This window comes from Cucurbita pepo, chromosome 4 (genome assembly GCF_057944985.1).
Source record: "Cucurbita pepo subsp. pepo isolate OVF chromosome 4, ASM5794498v1, whole genome shotgun sequence".
Classification (NCBI taxonomy): domain Eukaryota; kingdom Viridiplantae; phylum Streptophyta; class Magnoliopsida; order Cucurbitales; family Cucurbitaceae; genus Cucurbita; species Cucurbita pepo.
The window spans coordinates 49,483-68,466 of NC_141801.1; the positions used below are offsets into that span (position 1 = coordinate 49,483).

Consider the following 18,984-nt stretch of genomic DNA (forward strand, 5'->3'; position numbering starts at 1 on the left):
GATACACAAAGAACTATCTAAGGCTGACAACCATAGAATCGAACAACTTTGATCCAACCATTTAGTACATAAATTCCACCGCAGTATCTGAGTGGTTGAAATATGTTTTTCTTCATCTATCAAATGGGTGTTCAAGCTGTATGGGGAAATTATATAAACACAGCAGAACAGTTTACAAGTGGGAGCCGAATAACCAAGCAACAACCAGGCATTAATTTTTGGGTTGCCGTTCGTCCCTAAACACCATCTTTTTGCTATATGCTTAATTGGAAATCTAATACGATGAGTCAAAGTCATATATCATTACTGAAGAATGCATTGAAAAAGGGAGGGGAAAAAACTTGCACTAAGAAACAAATGGCAAGTATCATTGCTGAACAATGCATTGGAAAAACATGGACTACTTACAACGGCCGAAAGGGAGTACATTATGTTCTAACCAACTTTTTTTTTTTTTTTTTTTTTTTTTTAATCAAGAGGCACTATACCTTAGAAGACCACTATGAAGTGCCTTCAGCCCTTGTAGTAGCCATTGTTCTCTGCCCTTGTGACATTCTATCTACCGGAGCTAGTGAACTGTCATCTGCAATTCTTTCAATCTCAATTTCACTGTCATCTGCAATTCTATCTACCGGAGATAGTAGCCATTGTTATCTGCCCTTATCTTTCCTTGTACTCTTCCTTGCTTCGTCTTTTGGGTTCTCGCTCGTCTCTCCTGTCCTTGTAACCATCATCAACTGTATTATATCTTTTCTTATAATGAGACCCGTCTTTCATCTCTGCTTTGTCACCGTCTGAATCTCTTTTTTTCCCATAACTTCTTTCATCCTTCCTATATTCTCGACCATCATCTGTACTTCTCCTTCTACCATCTCCCTCGTACCTTTTCTCTTCATGGCTACTCTTATCAGAATGCCTTCTGCCATAAGTCTCTTCATCCTTCCTCCTTTCTGACTTGTCGCTATCTTCCCTTCTGCTTCTATTTCTATTAGCCTCATAATCCCTCTTGTCATAAGCGTCATTATCATGTGAAGCTCTTCTTTGATAATCCAACTCCTTTTTCCTGTCGTCATCCCGGTCACTCTGTCTCTTCCTTCGTTTTTCATGGTCCCTTCGGTCTTCAAAGTCATCCCTGTCTCCTCTGTATCCACTGGATTGTCTTGCTTTATTTTCCCGATGCATCTCTCTCTCCCTGTATCTATTTCTGTCACTTGATTCATGCCTATCATTTTCTCCCTTCTTTTCTGCATAATGATCACGATCATTGGGGCTTTGCTTTCTAGACCTCTCAACATGCTTATCTTTACCATGATCTCGATGTCTCTTTTCTTTCCTATGGTTACTTCCATTGTCCTCATCAAATACAAAGTCATACCTACAAAATGATTCAGCTGTCATGAGTGTGTAAGGAGGAGGAGGAGGAGGGGGGGGGGGGGCAACTTCACAAACCTTGATTCATTTCCACCATGCTGGATGTTATCGTCCTTCAAGATGAACTTTTCAGATCCACCAGTGCAATCCTTGGCCATGTGATCGGGAGCGCCACATTTAAAGCAGCCTCTTCCTACGCCCAGAAGCAATAAGTTCAAGCCGAGCAATTTTTACCATTAAAGAAACCAAGCAGTTACTCCATAGAATATGTCACTCTCACCTTTATCCGTTGAGTAATCTTTCCGCCGGTATTGGGACCATAGTTTTGCAACACTTTGACTGAAGTCCACATGTATCCTTCTATCATCAATCAAAGCATTGTCCATCTTCCATCAACAAACAAATAATGTCAACCCAACATCAGTTATTCTAAAATAAATAATAAGATTAGAAAACGATCTTTAGAACAAATGGAAAAGAGAGCAATGGGGCAATTCACAAACCTTAAAATACGCTTGTTCACATGCCTCTTTTGTCTCAAACTCTGTCCACAACAAAATAAGAATGAATCAGCTGAAAATTTAATTTAGAATTAAAAAGAAGTCAACACCAAAACCATGCTGGAAAAGAAGTTTTCACTGCCTTCTCCGCATATATTACGGTAATAAGAACCAAAACCAAGTACATTTAAGAATTATGGAGACGAACTTGAACACCATAGACAAGTTGGGCGTCGTATTTGTCATCCAATGGAAAAATTACTCAAAATTCTTAAAAAAGAAAAGAAAAGAAAAGAAAAATGTTGTCTTAATAATGATAATTGACCATTGATCCATAACCTCTATAATGCATCAATATTCCAACTCTTCCAATAGCATATTTTCCATCATCATAAAAAACCTGAAGTATAATCAATTAAAAACTTGCAAATATAACAACATTGCGTCAGTTCATTTTCATCTCCAACATCATATGCACTCAATTTTCACCTGGATGGCTAAGATTTGAAAACATGATTCCATGCAAGTTTCAGGCAGAGGATCTATGTATTTCCAAAATTGTTATTTCTTCATGAATCTAATTTCTTCAGTTCCATCTCGGTGTGGTTTATTCTAAAGGATCTTACATAATCAAAGAGAACAATAAAATGCATGCCCAAATTTATAGACCATACACAACACACCGAAGGAAATCACATTTAACACCCCAAAGTTATATTGAACAATATTTCATGGTTAAGAAGTTCAAAATATTCTTGTTGGTACCAGGGGATTTGACCTCATTGTTAATCGGTCTTCTAGGTACAACCATCCCTTCTGCTTAAGCCTTGGAATGAGTTACATGAAAAAGTAGCCCGTATATCCTAAACCTTGGGACTAGAACCCACTCAGTATGGTACAAGAGATATTCTTTTTTTAAAAATAAAGGGATATAAAAAAGACAAATTTTATTAGATCGACTGAGAAGGCAGAAGTTATACGTTAGGAGAATACTAGGGCTGTTCGAACTTGTACAGCATTCAAAGAGAGCCACCTTGACACTTGAGATTTCAATAATTCTAAAATAAGATATGCATAATTTTAAGTTCAAGTGCACCTCCATGAAAAGCATAAATTTCAACCCACCTATGAAGGCATAGCATAAACTATCTCCAGTCTTGTAATCACGGATAACTTCAGCCCTGAAATAACATAATATAATATTTATGAGAAGCATGTTAAATACAGATCCAAAAACTTAATTAAGCTTATTGGCAATTACTTACGATAACACAGTGCCAAAACGGGAGAAGATTGTATGCAAGTCCTCATCCTGCATTCACATGCATTCATAATCATTGAGATACTTGGAACCTAAATATAATAATTACCACTAAATCAGTGAGAAAAGGACAAACTTACTTCTGTGACTGGATTCAATTTACAAACAAATAACACATTATCAGGAGGCTTTATCTCAGCATCAGGAATATCTCCAATCTGCCCAGAAAAATAGGAATATAAGGGTGTACAACTAAGTTGATAAATGGTAGAAATAACGATAATATGCAGGACCAGAACATGAAATGAAGCTTACAGTTTCAAGCACAACAGCCCTAGAGTGAGCTTCTTTTGCACGAAAGACCTCCTCAAGTTCCGATGGGCCCAATTGCTCATCCAGTGGCACCCAATCATCTTCCAGTCGCACCTCATCAACAACCTTCTCACAACAGAAGGAAAAAATCACAACTTTAGGGCATATTTACAAAGGAAAGCTCCCTAGGTTCAAACTCAGTAACCAGCTGAAAATAGAACCAGGATTGCACGTTGATGAAGTCATCAATTACTATCCTCCATAATATGCCAAGGCAACCTAAATAGGTCAATAATATGCCATGGCAACCTAAATAGGTCAATATGTCCCTCAATGAAATTGAGATTGAAATGTCAAAATGACTAAATGAAGTAATTGATTCCAGTACTTTTAGACAGTTCAAACATATACTAAGCTCTTTCATAAAAAATAAAAAAATCTAATCTACTCCCATTAAGAGCTTAAAGAACAGAGAGAGAGAGGACCCTCTTCAGTATAAGGGGGTAAAACAACTTCGTATAAAAAACCAACGAGCTTAACAAATATATATTAAGCTTTTTGAAATAAAATAAAAAATCTTATGTACTCCCATTAAGAGCTTAAAGAAGAGAGAGAGAGAGAGAGAAGACCCTCTATCAGTATAAGAAAAGGGGGTAAATTTGGAACAACTTCGTATAAAAAACCAAAGAGCTTAACAAATATTAAGCTCTTTTTAAAAAAAAAAAAAAAAAAAAAAAAACCTAATCTACTCTCATTAAGAGCTTAAAGAAGAGAGAGAGAGAGAGAGAGAAGACCTTCTATCAGTATAAGAAAAGGGGTAAATTTGAAACAACTTCATATAAGAAACCAAAGAGACATGGAAATGAGTCCCCACAACGACGAACCTCCACCCAAAATCCTTACCCATCTAAAAACAACCATCTGTAACTCTGCCATAACTCTAAAGTGGACTTGTAATTCCCACATAACCATTAGCTCTAAAGTGGACTTGTAATTCCCACAAAACCAAAGCATAATTAAGCATAAAATAGTGTTCAGAATAATATATCTCAAGACAAATTATTAGAGTGAATGAAGCCATAAAAGTTTTTTTTTTTCTTCTTCTCAGAGACAATTCGAGAGATGTAATATCCATGGTATTTACAAACACCTTCCCAATTTGCAACGAGGGACGTATAACTATAGGAAGTAAAAATATTAGACATAGCTTGGTAAACAACATTGTCGAAAAGTTTTGTACAAGTTTGTGTCTTTTCTGCCAATATTCTCTGATTTTTTTCTTTACACATATTCCAAAAGAAAGTCATGATGAGATTTTTCCATAGTAGTGCTTTTGCATTAGATCCTTTACCTTCCTAGGAATGTGAGATGCCATCCGAATATATTGAAAATCGTTGTCCAGAAATTCGGAGCGTATGTACATTGCACAAAAAAGTGGCTTTGTGATTCGTTTTCTTTGTTGCATAATGGACACCAATTTGGAGAAAGAATGATGTAAGGCATTATCTCTTTAAGATTTTCACTTGTGCTAATCATTTTATGTACTATTTGTCAAAAGATTTTCACCTTTTTTTGATGATGTCCGTTACATACTATCTTTGCTAGCGTGAGATTTATTGCTTTTTGTGATTCGTCCCACAGGTGTTTTCGGGTGACCAGGAAATCAAGTAGGGACATTTGGGGCGCAACCCCTAATTGTGAACTTTCCTAGTATGGTTAAGGTTTACTTGGTACATAGCGGTTAGTTGTCACTCACAGGGGATGCCAGGAGTCGTAGAGGGTATGCTACCAAGGTGCAACTGGTAGACAGTTAGTATGTGGTGCAGGCGGTCATAATGCTAGTCTGCGTATATTTCACAAGTTACCTAATACACATGAGACTTACCCGCGAGCCCGTCATAGGGCAAGTTGACTCATGTGCTAGTACCACAGGGTTAAGGATAAATTTTGGGAAATGTAAACAACAAGCTAAGTACAGCCTAACCCTAAATTATGACCCGAGGGGTTTAGTTATGCACCTTAGTGTAGGAGTATACAGGGTCTAGGTATGGATAAGCCTTCTAAGGCTGGCATGGTAAGCCATTGTAAGGGCTAAAGCTAGAGTCAATCTATGAGCACATAGCTTAAAGAATCATTATAAAGACTAAGTCCGATGAGAGCCTACAAGTAGGCTGCTTACGGAGTATTTTATACTCATCCCATGTTATTCTATTTATTTTCCAGGTGGGAGTGTGCAGCTGTTAAGGTGCCCTTAGATTGAGTCGTCTGAGGATGTTATTTTGTACTTTTAATTAACCAGACGACAGTTTTAATGCTATTTAAATCATAAATTTTTCCTTGTGTCTCCTGCTTTTAATTTGAGAGATTTTATCGCCCTTTTAAACCTTGCGTCTACGTGGCAATCCGTGATTGGAGGCATGGAAAAACGGGTCGTTACAATATTTGGCCTTTACAATCCACAAGACTTTTTCTTCGTGATGATATCTCCATATCCATTTGGTGAGGAGGGCTTCGTTCTTCATCTTTATCGAGAAAAGAAAAGATCGAGGCCTCCCATTTTTGTTGGGAGGTTTGTAATATTTCACTGAACAAGGTGAAGGCCATCTTTCCACCAGTAGTTTCTGAATAATCTTTCTACGTTCACAACCACTTTTTGTGGCATTTCAAATAGAGACATGTAGTAAGTGAGGAAGTTGAATAATGTGGCTTATATTAGGGTGAGTCTTCCGCTTTTTGAAGTATAACATGATGACCATGTTGACAGCCTTCTTTCTATTTTTTGAATAATAATCTTCGAGAGGGAAACGGATTTGTGGTTTCCTTTTAGAGGTAGGTACATATTTGACCATTCTCCCTTTTTACAACCATATATGTTATCAACTTCTTCAATAATCTTTGTGCTAATATTAATGCTCATGATCTCTGTTTTTTTAGAGATTGATAATTTGTCTAGAGAATCCTTAGAAAACTTTTACCGTCTCATCATGTTTTTTTATGGAATAGGCATCTATCAAGTCAGAAAAGATGATTGAGTCGTCCGTAAACTGAAGGTGGCTGATGTTTAAGCCTTCATTACTGATTTCCTTTTATTTGCCCTTCGTATTCTGCTTTTGTCTGTAGGCGGCTTAGATAATCCGTTACCATGATGAAAAGAAAGGGAGATAGTGGGTCTCCTTGTCTCAAACTCTGTGTGGCATAAATCTTCCCTCTTGGTCTTCCATTGATGTCCGTGTGGCATAAATCTTCCCTCTTGGTCTTCCATTGATGATGGAGAAGTTTGTGCATGAGATATCCACCTTAGCCATTTTGAGCCAAAGCCTTTTGCCACAAGAATGTTTTTTTAGTAAAGTCTAGTCAACCTTGTCGAAAGCCTTTTTCCATGTCAAGTTTAATGACTACACCTTTTTGTTTCTTTCTTTCCCATTCATCTATGAGTTCGTTTGCCATGAGGGATGCATCGAGAACTTGTCGCCCCTCTACAAAAGTTGTTTGTTGCCCAGTTATTACGAAGGGGAGACCTTTTTAAGACGTTCTGATAATACCATTACTGTGATCTTATATAATCCGATCGTGAGACTTATGGGACAAAAGTCCAGTGTGGGTATCCAATTTCTTTGAGATCAAACATATGTATGTTTCGTTTAGGTTGCCATTGATAACTCCGTTTCAAAAAAAATCTTGGAATGCTCTCATGATATTCAACTCTCATAAAGTTACACCATTTTTTGAAAAAATTTTGAGGTAAAATCATCCTGTCCTCAAGTTTTGTCTAAGAAATTGGCAGAGGGCATTGTCCCTTGTATATAAGGCCATGTAAAATGTCACAAATTTTGAGACAATTTCTTCTTCGTTTACTAAACTTTTGCCTTGTGTGGATAGAATTTCCATGAAGGCACTCTTTCATTTCTTTGTAGTCATGATACGATAGAAAATTTTGGAGTTTATGTCACCCTCCTCTAACCATGGTTTTTTACATTTTTGTCTCCAAGATTGCTCTTGCTCTTCCTGCCAACGAAATAAGTTCAGCTTTCTTTTTTTTTTTTTCTTTTTTTTTTTATATGAGGAAATAAGTTCAGCTTTCATGAGCTTTTTCCTCCATGTGATCAAGGAGAGCCATTTTAGTTAGTAGTTGATTTCTCTTCGTGGAAATACAACTGAAAACCTTCTTGTTCCATTTTTTTAAGACTTCTTTTAGTCTTTTAAGTTTGTTGATGAAATCATGCCCCAACCATCCACGGAGGGGTATTCTTCCACCAGTATTCTACCATTTGGCAAAATTCAGAATGGTTCAGCCCCATATTCTTAAATTAGAAGGGCAAAGGACCACATTTAGGAAAATAGGAAAATAAAATGGGATAATGATCAAAGTTTGCTTGTATTTCAGGAAAACTTGCCGAAGCAAAAGGCACCATAGAAATATATTGATAATCATGAAAATACAGAAAAGTAATTTGAGGTACTTGGGTCCTACCTCTCAAGATCACACAAGCCTAAAGCCTCTAAACAATTGCTGACCTCCCACCTTTCTCTCACTTCATATATAGAAATCACTTCTAAAAAACTCTTTAACTCACTACTAATATACCCTTAATGCCTAATAATATTTCTAATTCATTCCCCATCAGAATTCCCCAATTTACAAATTTTAAGTTGCCACTTCAACCCAAGAATTTCTATATATACACACATACACATATATGTAAAATCATCAGAACAATCCTCAAAAGAGTGATAGATGGGAATGATAGATATAGATTACAACAAATAATACTTGCCTCATCTTTTGGTTTCCCTTCTGGAGAAGCATCTGGAATTAGCTCAGCTAATTGCGGCGGATCATCAAATGGATCATCCAGTATATATGTATGCTTAATTCTGTTCAATTGAGGCAGTTTTAACTTGAAACAAAATATTTGGGGAAAAAATATAAAGATAAATTTGTGACTGCTATAGGAATACAAAATATAATGGTGTCATGAAGTTAAACTGGCAAATCAGACTCTTAAGATTATAACATTTTATGGGACAAAAGTAAATTTTTGAGCTCTAGCTGGCCTACACTTTCAAATTCCTCCAGCAATTTTTATCCTGTTATGATACATGCAAACCATAGTAGTTTTCGGTGATCTCTTTTAGCCTTCAGATGCTTAGCATTCCTCTTTGTACTTTTCAGACATCAATGGGAACTAAATCGTTAAAAAAACTTGCACGTACCGGATATTTTTGTATGGTCTTCCCTTCTCATCTGCATAGGCTTCATTAATCCTAGTTAAGGTGTCAAGCCCTTCAGCAACCTCTCCAAAGACCTGCCATTTTGGAGTTTTATTTTTTATTTTTTATAAGTGACAATTTTATTCCTGATTGAAATTTACAAAAGGGATCTGATATCCATGGTATTTACAAAAGACCTTCTCAAGTTACAATGAGGGAGGTATAACGGTAGGAAGAAAAAATATTAGACAATTTTTACAAAGGTATAGCTTGGTAAACAATATTGTCGAAAAGTTTTGTATAGGTTTGTCTTCTTTACAAATATTCTCTGATTTCTTTCTTTCCACATATTCTAAAAGAAAGTCATGATGAGGTTTTTCCATAACGGGGCTTTTGCATTTTTGAAAGGGTGGTACATTAAGGTCACATCCAATAGATCCTTTACCTCCCTAGGAAATTTTGAGCATATGTGCATTGCATAAACAAGTGGCTTTGTGATTCGTTTTCTTTCTTGCATAATGGATACACATTTGGAGAAATAGCTTTTCTGCATAAACAAGTAAGACATTCTTTATTATTATTATTATTATTATTTTTTTTTTTTTTTTTTTTTTAAAGATTTTCACTTGCACTAATGGCTTTATGCACCCTTTTCCAAAGAAATAACTTCACCTTTTTAAGCTGATGTCCTTTCCATACTGTCTTTGCTAGCGTGGGATTTATTGCTTTACTTTTTTCCCATGTGCATCAAGGATTTTGTAGAAAAGACCTCGTCAGCGCTGGGTTGCCAAGTGAGTGGGTCTGCTTTGTTTGACAATACAACAGGGGCAAGGTCAAGGCTTAATTCGGCCCATTTCGTTGTTCCATTATCCTTTAAATTCCTACCAAACATCATGTCCCGTAATTTTTTTACAACATTCACGTTTCTTTGATCGTGGCTTTTTTGCTATGAGAGAGCATGTACAAAAGTGGATACCTCAAGGCTAGCATTGTGTTTTCAATCCATGGGTCGGTCCAAAATGATAGGCTTCCTCCATCACCAACCCTATGACATGTTCGGTCGATGATGAGGTTTTGGTGTTTCTTTATGTACTTCCAAGGTCCTTTTGTAGAAGATGGAGGGGGTTGATTTTTATTTGAGGTAGGAGTATATTTGACCTTTATAAGATTTCTCCACAGGGCATTTTCTTCGTGATGATATCTCCATATCCATTTGACGAGGAGAGCTTTGTTCTTATTCTTTATCGAGAGAAGACTGAGGTCTCCCTTTTCTATTGGGAGGTTTATAATATTCCATCGAACAAGGTATGGGTCATCTTTTCACAAGTAGTTTTTGAATAATATTTCTATATTCATGACCACTTTTTGTGGCATTTCAAATAGAGACATGTAGTAAGTGGGGAGGTTGGATAATGTGGCTTGCATTCGAGTCAGTCTTCCACCCTTCAAAGTATAACATGATGACCATGTTGACAAGCTTCTTTCTATTTACTCAATAATAACCTTCTAAAAGGAAAAAGATTTATGGTTTCCTTTTAAAAATAGTCCTAGGTACATATTCAGTCATTCTCCTCTTTTACTACCATGTATGCTAGCAAAATTCTTCAATAATCTCTGTGCTAATATTCATGCTCATGATCTCTGTTTTTTGGAGATTGATATTTTGTCTAGAGGATCCTTCAAAGATTTTTACTGTCTCAATCATGTTTTTTTATGGAAGAGGCATATGTCAAGTTAGAAAAGAGGATTGTGTCGTCCGCGAACTGACGGTGGTTGATGCTTAAACCTTCATTACCAATCTGAAAACCTTTTATCTGCCCTTCATATCCTGCGTTTGTCAGTAGGTGACTGAGGCAATCCATTACCATGATAAAAAGAAAAGGGGATAGTGGATCTCCTTGTCTCAAACTCCGTGTGGCATAAATCTTCCCTCTCGATATTCCATTGATGATGATGGAGAAGTTTGTGCATGAGATGCATCCTTTTATCCACCTCCGCCATTTTGAGCCAAAGCCTTTTGCCACAAGAATGTTAAAGTCCAGTCAACCTTGTCAAAAGACTTTTTCCATGTCAAGTTTAATGACTACACCTTTTTGTTTCTTTCTTTCCCATTCATCTATGAGTTTGTTTGCCATGAGGGATGCATCGAGAATTTGTCGCCCCTCTACAAAAGTTGTTTGTTGCCCAGTTATTGTGAAGGGGAGAACCTTTTTAAGACGTTTTGTTACTATGATTTTTTATATAGTCTGGTCGTGAGACTTATGGGACGAAAGTCTGCAACAATGCGGGCATCTAGTTTCTTTGAGATCAGACATTGATAACTCCGTTATGAGACCATATGTTTCGTTCAGGTTGTCATTGATAACTTCGTTTTGAAAAAAGAAAAAAAAATATTGGAATACCCTCATGATATCAGCTCTCATAAAGTTCTAGTATTTTTTAAAAATTATGAGGTAAAACCATCCGGTCCTGGATTTTTGTCGGAGCCCAGATGTTGAATCGTCTTCCCTGCCTCTTCTTCATGAAAGCAACCTCAAGGGGGGAAATTCGCAGAGGGCATTGTCCTTTGTAAATAAGAACGTGTAAAAGGACACAAATTCTGAAACAATTTCTTCTTCGTTTACTAAACTTCTGCCTTGTGTAGATAGAATTTCCATGATGGTACTCTTTCGTTTCTTTGTAGCCATGATACGATGATCTAACCATCGTTTTTTACATTTTTGTCTCCAAGATTGCTTTTCCTTTGCTGCCAACGAAATAAATTCTGCTTTCGTGAGATTTTTTTTTTTTTTTTTTTTGTGTGTTAAACTAGTGTAATGGAGAGCCAGTTTCATCCATCGACTCCATCTGATCGAGGAGAGCAATTTCAGTTAGTAGTTGGTTTCTTTTTGTGGAGATAAAACCGAAAACCTCCTTGTATATTTCTTTAAGACTTCTCCCATCCACGGAGGGGCGTATTCTTCCACCAGTATTCTACCGTTGGCAAAAATTAAGAATGGTTCGGCCACTTATTCTCGAATCATAAAAAAGGGCCCCATTTACAGCAATCCATGGAAAGTAGAATGGGATAATGTAGGTCTACTCCGTCTTTGAACACCGACGTTATTTCAAGGAGGCCTTCTGTGGCTAGGAATCTATCGATGAGTGTCAAGATGGGTGGAGATATGTTGTTTGACCATGTATAGAGTCCATTATTGAGGGGAATGTCAATGAGTTCAGCTTCTCTTATGAAATTGTTGAAGTGCCTCGTGCCTCAAGTGACTTTTCCACTAAATTTTTCATGTACCTATCACCGGCCAAAAGCCAATTTCTGTACATAGGCATGATAGGTCCTGTAATTCCTACCAAAATAGATGTCTTTCTTGATATCTACAGGGACCATAGATTCCTGTAACCCAAAATCTATAATTATCAGCTAGAGTAATGTGTGGTTAAGGTGTATAAGTCTTTGGTAACTTCTGAAATGATCAAAGTTGGGTCATTTCACATGATTAAGATCCCCACGATGTACTTGAGGCATCCAAAGCTGACCAACCAATATGTCTGGCACTCCAAAGGGATTTAACTATCCAACGATCAACATAATTCAATTTTGTTTTGTTTCTGTAAGAATAACCCTAGTGAGATTGTATTTGAGGAGGAAGGACTTGATTAGGGCTCTCTTTTGCCAATCTCTCAAGCCCTTAACGTTTCAAGAGATAATAATCATAAAAGGTATTGACCTCCCAAATGTGACTTGATCGATTTCTCACAATTGATGTTTGAAAGATGTTTGAAAGGAGGCTTGCAATCTCTATAGTAAGTTTATGTGGCTTCTTGGTCGTAGTGGACTTCTTTTTCCCGAATGGAATAGCCATGATGCACATGTGGTGTTCTTTTAGCCATGGTGCCAAAAATTTGGGTGGCCATTGCTAGTGTGACTATTTCTAATATCGGGGTGACCTCTTCTACCACTGTTTCATTATGCTTTTCTTGAAACATAGTGTCAAGCTCTGTATCTGTGTGATATCCCACATTGGTTGGGGAGGAGAACAAACCACCATTTATAAGCGTGTGGAAAACTTCCCCTAGCAGACGCGTTTTAAAGCCTTGAGGGGAAGCCCGAAAGAGAAAGCCCAAAGAGGACAATATCTGCTAGTGGTGGATCTGGGGCGTTACAAATGGTATCAGAGCCAGGTTCCGGACAATGTGCCAGCCTTCTCGCTGTTCTCCGAATGGGGGTAGACACGAGGTGGTGTGCAAGTAAGAACGCTGGGCCCCAAAGGGGGGTGGATTTGGAGGCGGTCCCACATCATTGAAGGAAGGAAAGAGTGCCAGCGAGGACGCTAGGCTCCGAAGGGGGGTGGATTGTGATATCCCACATTGGTTGGGGAGGAGAACAAACAACCATTTATAAGGGTGTGGAAACCTTCCCCTAGCAAATGCGTTTTAAAGCCTTGAGGGGAAGCCCGAAAGGGAAAGCCCAAAGAGGACAATATCTGCTAGCGGTGGATCTAAGGCGTTACAATTCGCAAGGGTGATCTCTAGCAAAGGGTGAGAGACGTTGGCTTTATCCGCGGTGGGGGATGGTGGGGCGGTGGAGAGGGGTAGGGGGCTGGATGCAATATTCATCGTCTGGTTCTTGGTCAATGCCAACCGTAGAGAATTTTGTTCCTGGGACTGGGACAAGGAAGGTTTTTTTGGTTATTTATGATGATGGCATGTTTTCCTGGTGATGTTATCATAACTTGTGGGTCGGGGATAAGAAGTGGTACAGTAGATGGGGTTTTGGAGATTGGTGAAAAGTAGGGTGAGGGGTTGGTGGCCTTTGGTTTATGTGGGGAGACTATCATGGCAGATCGGGTGTAGGAGTATGGTTTAGTTGGGGGATTGACCTTTTTTTTATAGGAGTTGGATTGGAGAGTAGGGGGCGGTCCATGGCAGATGGATATGGTCATTACCTTATTAGGGCTTTGTGGTATGGCCATAGACTTTGTGAGGTGTAAATTTGGTGTTGAGCCTTGTTGTACTTGAAAGGCCCCTTTAGGTGTTGTTTCTCGGTGGTTTGGCCAACGGTGTGGTCCAAGAATGCTGCCTAAAATATTTGTAACAAACTCGGTATCCTTTGAGGTATAGAATCCATTTGTGCTTGTTCAGTGCCATGGTAGCCAGTCATAACATCAATAAAAAATTCTCTATTGAAGCAAGGGTCTATATTGACCATAAAGGGAATCTTGGAAGATTATGGTATTGAGACTTCTGCTGGTATGAAACCCCATGTGTTTTTCTCAATACAAATGGTGGCTTCCATCAGGTCCCTCTCCATGAAGTTTTACTCAATACAAATGGTGGCTTCCATCAGGTCCACTCTCCATGAAGTTCTTTTAACAATCTCAACAAAACCTCCACATGCATCTCCTATGCGTTTCAAAGTATCAATGTCCCAGTGATTGAGAGGTAGATTTTATATTTTAATCCAATCTCCATACGAGGGAACCACTAGGTCGTTCAAGTGCTTCTCATCAGACCATGGTTCTATTTTCATGGTGTAATTTCCAACTTTTTGCAATCTTTTTTATTACAAATTAATGAGACATGCTCATTTATCGTGCAACGAAGAATCACCTTGTCTACTTTGTAGGGGTTTAGTTGGCAGAAGTCATTTAGCATAGATTGGATGCTTCTGTTTATCATAAACCAATCATCATAAAAATGTTTTCAAGTGGCAATCATCACCGTATCCCATACAGTACGAATGGGGGAGAGGGAAAGCTCGTTGTTGGTCGTCTTTCCTTTTTTGTTTAGAATCGAAAGGTATGTTTCTGCATCTCTCTTTCAACTTTCTGACATTTGTGGCGACTTTTTAGTGACAATCAAGGGTTGTGTAGGTCGATGGAAATGTCTATGGTCTTGTCTTCTACTCTGAGATCTTGAGTTTGGTTGATGATCTGGTATTTTGGTGGACAACAAGGGATAGTTTATAATGAGAGTGAAGAAAGCTATCCAACCTTTTCGTTCTTCGCCCATTGGGACAAAAAGCTTGTTTAGGCCTCCATTTACATGAAGCAATGAGATTTCAGCCATAGTACCCTTCTTATTTGTGAGTTTTTCCATCCAAATGGTCTGTTATGGAAAATGTCTCTCCTTGAAGAATTTTTGGTTTAATAGAGCTAATAGTAGTGCTTGATATGATGTTTTCAGCCATTGGAAAAAGTCCCATTTCAATGATAGAAAAAAAGCTTTATCTCTAGTGATAGCTTGATTCTTGTTCCCTTGTATCTGTCATCTAACTCAATTGCATACGTATTCTTGTCAATGACGTTTTTGCATCTCTAAAGTATTTGGTTTGGTGTCATGGGGCCAAAGGTTTCTGTCCCAAAGGATTCAAAACCCTTGCTGGTTGATGTTCAATTTAGCTCAATCTTGTATAACTGAAGGCGTCATTTTGTAGATGTTTCGTTTCAGATTCGATGGGGCCGTGGGCTCTCAGATTCAATCCAAAACTTTTTACCACCAGAATAGCATGTAGCTTGATAAGTTACCATAAGCCCGTACTTCTTGAAGAATCCCACTCACTAAATGCTCATCAATAAGTTCGTATAATTAATTATATAACTTTCATTTTACAAAACTAAACTTTTATCTATTGGACCAAACGTTGTACAATCAATTAAATTCTAAAGTAGAGTCATATAACCAGTATATAACATAAGAAGGAATGTGACTATGAAATTACTTATAACAAGATTTCCATAAAGAAGCGACAAAATAAGCATTCTCCCAAAGATGCGAAGGTTCTTTATGAATCTTGGAAAATTATATTGTTTCTTTTAGCAAAACCTCCCACTAAATAACTTAAATGGCATTATCTTCACAAACTTTGGCCGGCCTAGCAATGGCGCAGTTAGAAAAAGTAAGCAATAGCAGCACTTACTATACAACACAATTAAATAAGTCAACCACAGATGAGTTACCCATATTTTGTAAATTGGATACTAAGGAGGCATATTTGAGATGAGAGAGGCAGACCCAAGCAATAGAAGAGAGAGCATAGGTTATTGTATTAGGAGACTTACAGTGTGCTTGCCATCAAGATACTCAAGATCATCACGCAAAGTGAAATAGAACTGGAAAAAAAAAAAAAAAAAGAGAGCAAGAATGCCGTCTTAGTTTTTAATGTAGTGCAAGCAGGTAAGTTTCAGAGAACATGCACCAGTACAGACAACACTTAATAACAGAGGAAACAAATATACATATCAATAGTACCTGAGAAGCATTAAGATTTTCTCCAGCACTAGCCATTGCCACTGTGCCAGTCTTAGAGTGCTTTAAATCGAGATGAATCTCGTCATTGAAGAATCGAGCCTGGTCCCCATATAGAAATCTAAAGTTTGAAGATAAAGGAAGAAGATAAGAAGACACGGTGAAAAAAGAAAAGAGATATACATCACGCCGTAATACATAAGAGGCCTACAAGTTCAAATTATTATTTCGAATCTAACGCAGCCAGCAAGCAATATTATAATATGAAAACTAAACAAGAAAAATTTCAAAACAAAAATAATAAAAATAGCTGGTAAGATCAAAATATTGCGAAAGACAGCACTCACTTGTAGATTGAGTCACCACCAGTCCCAATGCCAGTGGGGTCACCAGTCTGAGCAGTAAAGTCCTTCTGTATTGTATGAAATAGACAGCCATTGTAGTACTTAATCCTGCATCAATCCAGGAAAAAATAAGAAAGATGCCATAAAACTGACAATGAGATATGCAAACCGTAAAGGTGAATCTATCATAGCTAGTTAGCGATCACTTATAATACGAAAATGAACAGTTCCGCCTAATAAATTGAAATTTTCACTGATTGAACGATGAAAACTATTGTTTTTCGTTGGTGAAAGCGAAAAAAAGAAAAGAAAAAAAAAAGGCAAAAGAAAACAAAACAGAGTACTCGGAACACAATCCAGGCAGTAAAAGTAATAGATAGAACAAAGAAAATGAAAAAAAAAAATTACTCACTTGCAGAGCTTCAAGAAATTCTTGGAGGTCAAGGGGCACATGTCGGTGTGAAGGTCGATCACAATGTCCCCCAAACTAGTTACAATGAGCACAGACATGGCTTCCGCTTTCTGTCCTCCTCCCTCCGCAGATTGCTAAGTTTTCTTCGAGGCAATTACATGCGCCAGTTGGTTGAGCTATTCGGTGAATGCTTTGAATTGAAAGCTGAAACTCCAGAGTCCAGCTGAAGTCCCTTCAACTACGGGAGCTATCGGTAGAAGAAGAGCGATCACAGAGATGAAGTTGGAGGGAAGGCGCCGGTTTTGGCTAAACCGAGATGGAAGCGGATCTATGGCAATGGCCGTATTGTCGAGAATATCCTATACGGGCAGATGTAGCATAAGAAGTAAACATAAGCAAACTAACAATCGCGAATCATGTTGCCCTCCGAGCCCTAGGCCCAAGATTTTGGACTATTTATGGCGGTAAAAAGTTCAGTGGGCCTTTGGTCGAAGAGAATGATCTGGGCCGGGCCTGGAGTCCTTATTATTTACATTATTGCCCTTTTGACATATCCATTTTTCAAAAAGTGTCCGCTCCTATAGTGTCTTTTCCCCCTAAAATACTTTTTTAAAAAAAGAAAAAAAAAATGGAAAAATATGAAATTGTGAGCATTGGGGGAGTTTTGAAGAACAAGTTTTAGTAAAATAATGATATAAAAAGAATTTGAATGGAAGGATAATTGTCCCACATGACCCACCAAATGCATAATTGGTTTATTTTTCCTAGATTACTTCTCATTATTTTATCATTTTTTGTGATTCTTTTTGTAAAAAGAAAAGAAGGGAAAAGAAAAAAAATGAAAGAAAGAATGTTTAGAGTATAGACTAGAGAAGGTAGAGGCAAATACCCATACCCTGTGCCTGCAAAACCCACAAAACATATAAAATAAAATTAAAAAAAAAAAAAAGGAAATAGAAAATAGAAAATGTTCATAGATAGATATGAGAAGTTCCAAAGGAACAAACCCTGTGCCTGCAAAAACACCAGACATTGAGATCAAACCAAAAGAAGAGCATATATGAATGGTGAAAGTGGCAAACACCCAAAACAAAAACAAAAAAGCTTTCTTTTCATCTTATGCTCTACAACATATCATCATGTTTAGATTCATTTTCAGCCAATATGCGCCATTAATTTCTCCTCTATCTCAACCACTACCAGTACACATGGGTTTTTTTCTCTAAACACACTATATACTTTCCATTTTTCGCTTACATTTGTTCATTCATAATCCAGGCATTACTTCTATGGTTAATCAAGTTCATCATAGTTGTGATTTATGATGGGAATAATGTATTGTTTTCTCTTTTCTTTTCCCCCTTTTTGGTGTGTGCGGATTCGTGGCTTTGGTCAAAGAAAATGGGCAAAGGTGTGTACTTTATGGAGAACCATGCAAGTGGGCAGTAAGGCCCACACTCAGAGGGTGTAGAGAAGGGAAGGAAGAGGTGTTAGGGTAAAATGTTTGATGGGATACAAAGGGGCAAACAATCCATGATGGGTACCTGATACCAATTTCAGCCCTACAAAATCTTATGTTCAATCTCTTTTTTCTTTTTAACTCTCCACTTTTGTACCAATTTGGGCGTGAGAGGATAAAACGTCATAAAACGCATCCTCCATACCAACTTGGATTTACTTACTTTACTTTCCTTCTTACCCGACTTAATTACTTTACTTTCCTCATACCAACTTGGATTTACTTACGCATCCTCCAGACGTGTTGAGATCCCACATCAGTTTGAGAGGGAAACGAAGCATTTTCTGTCAAAGTCCAAGTGGGTTTTAGGGCGCCCACTCCAGGAGACCTCACTCGATTACTTGCTGAATTAGGTAGCTTGATATATACTTTAGTAGGCAGCGACAAGAAAAGAAATGAAAGCATGGGAATCACTTTTTAAGATAAGAAAACAGTAGTGCAAAATCTGTTGAGAAATCATTTTTGAATCGGATACTTATAAAATAGTTTGAAACTAATGAATTGCTCAAGATTCTACTGACATTTTATGTCTTACAACACTCGCTCAAGATTATATTCTACTCGCAACGTGAATTTAAGTTGGCGATAGGACTGATGTAATTAAAGGCATCGATAATGGACGACAGAGATTCTTCAAAAGCAGCAATTTGGGTTTTATATGCGATAACCCTCTCTTAATTCAACAAGCGCATGTAACAAAACTTAATTCTTCTTTGACTGGATTGATTAAGGATCATCATCTCCTCGTATTAAACTCAAATTCCTATATAATTCAATTATTACTTTACACACTGCTTCCTCCAGTTTCTAAT

At 37.6% G+C, this 18,984-nt stretch overlaps 1 protein-coding gene across 1 annotated transcript; it reads right to left on the bottom strand.

Moving 5' to 3' along the window:
• Window positions 1-283: 283 nt before the first annotated feature.
• CYP59 (cyclophilin 59) lies at window positions 284-17,016 on the bottom strand. Its single transcript, XM_023674264.2, has 14 exons — window positions 16,654-17,016; window positions 16,245-16,349; window positions 15,901-16,018; window positions 15,711-15,761; window positions 8,659-8,750; window positions 8,220-8,319; window positions 3,448-3,570; window positions 3,273-3,350; window positions 3,137-3,183; window positions 2,997-3,052; window positions 1,875-1,915; window positions 1,652-1,757; window positions 1,450-1,564; window positions 284-1,375 (listed from the first exon to the last, which is right to left on the bottom strand). Exons 1-14 carry the CDS (start codon window positions 16,749-16,751, stop codon window positions 661-663), a joined length of 1,845 nt encoding a protein of 614 aa, XP_023530032.1. The 5' UTR covers window positions 16,752-17,016; the 3' UTR covers window positions 284-660.
• Window positions 17,017-18,984: the final 1,968 nt, after the last annotated feature.

Bases quoted from the DNA above. Each gene is read 5' to 3' on its own strand.
- CYP59 (XM_023674264.2), bottom strand. From the start codon at position 16,751: ATGTCTGTGCTCATTGTAACTAGTTTGGGGGACATTGTGATCGACCTT. The intron at 15,762-15,900 runs GTACTATTGATA...TTTTTTTTCCAG, and splicing joins AAAATCTTAATGCTTCTCAG to TTCTATTTCACTTTGCGTGA. The intron at 3,351-3,447 runs GTAAGCTTCATT...TTTTCTGGGCAG, and splicing joins GGGCTGTTGTGCTTGAAACT to ATTGGAGATATTCCTGATGC.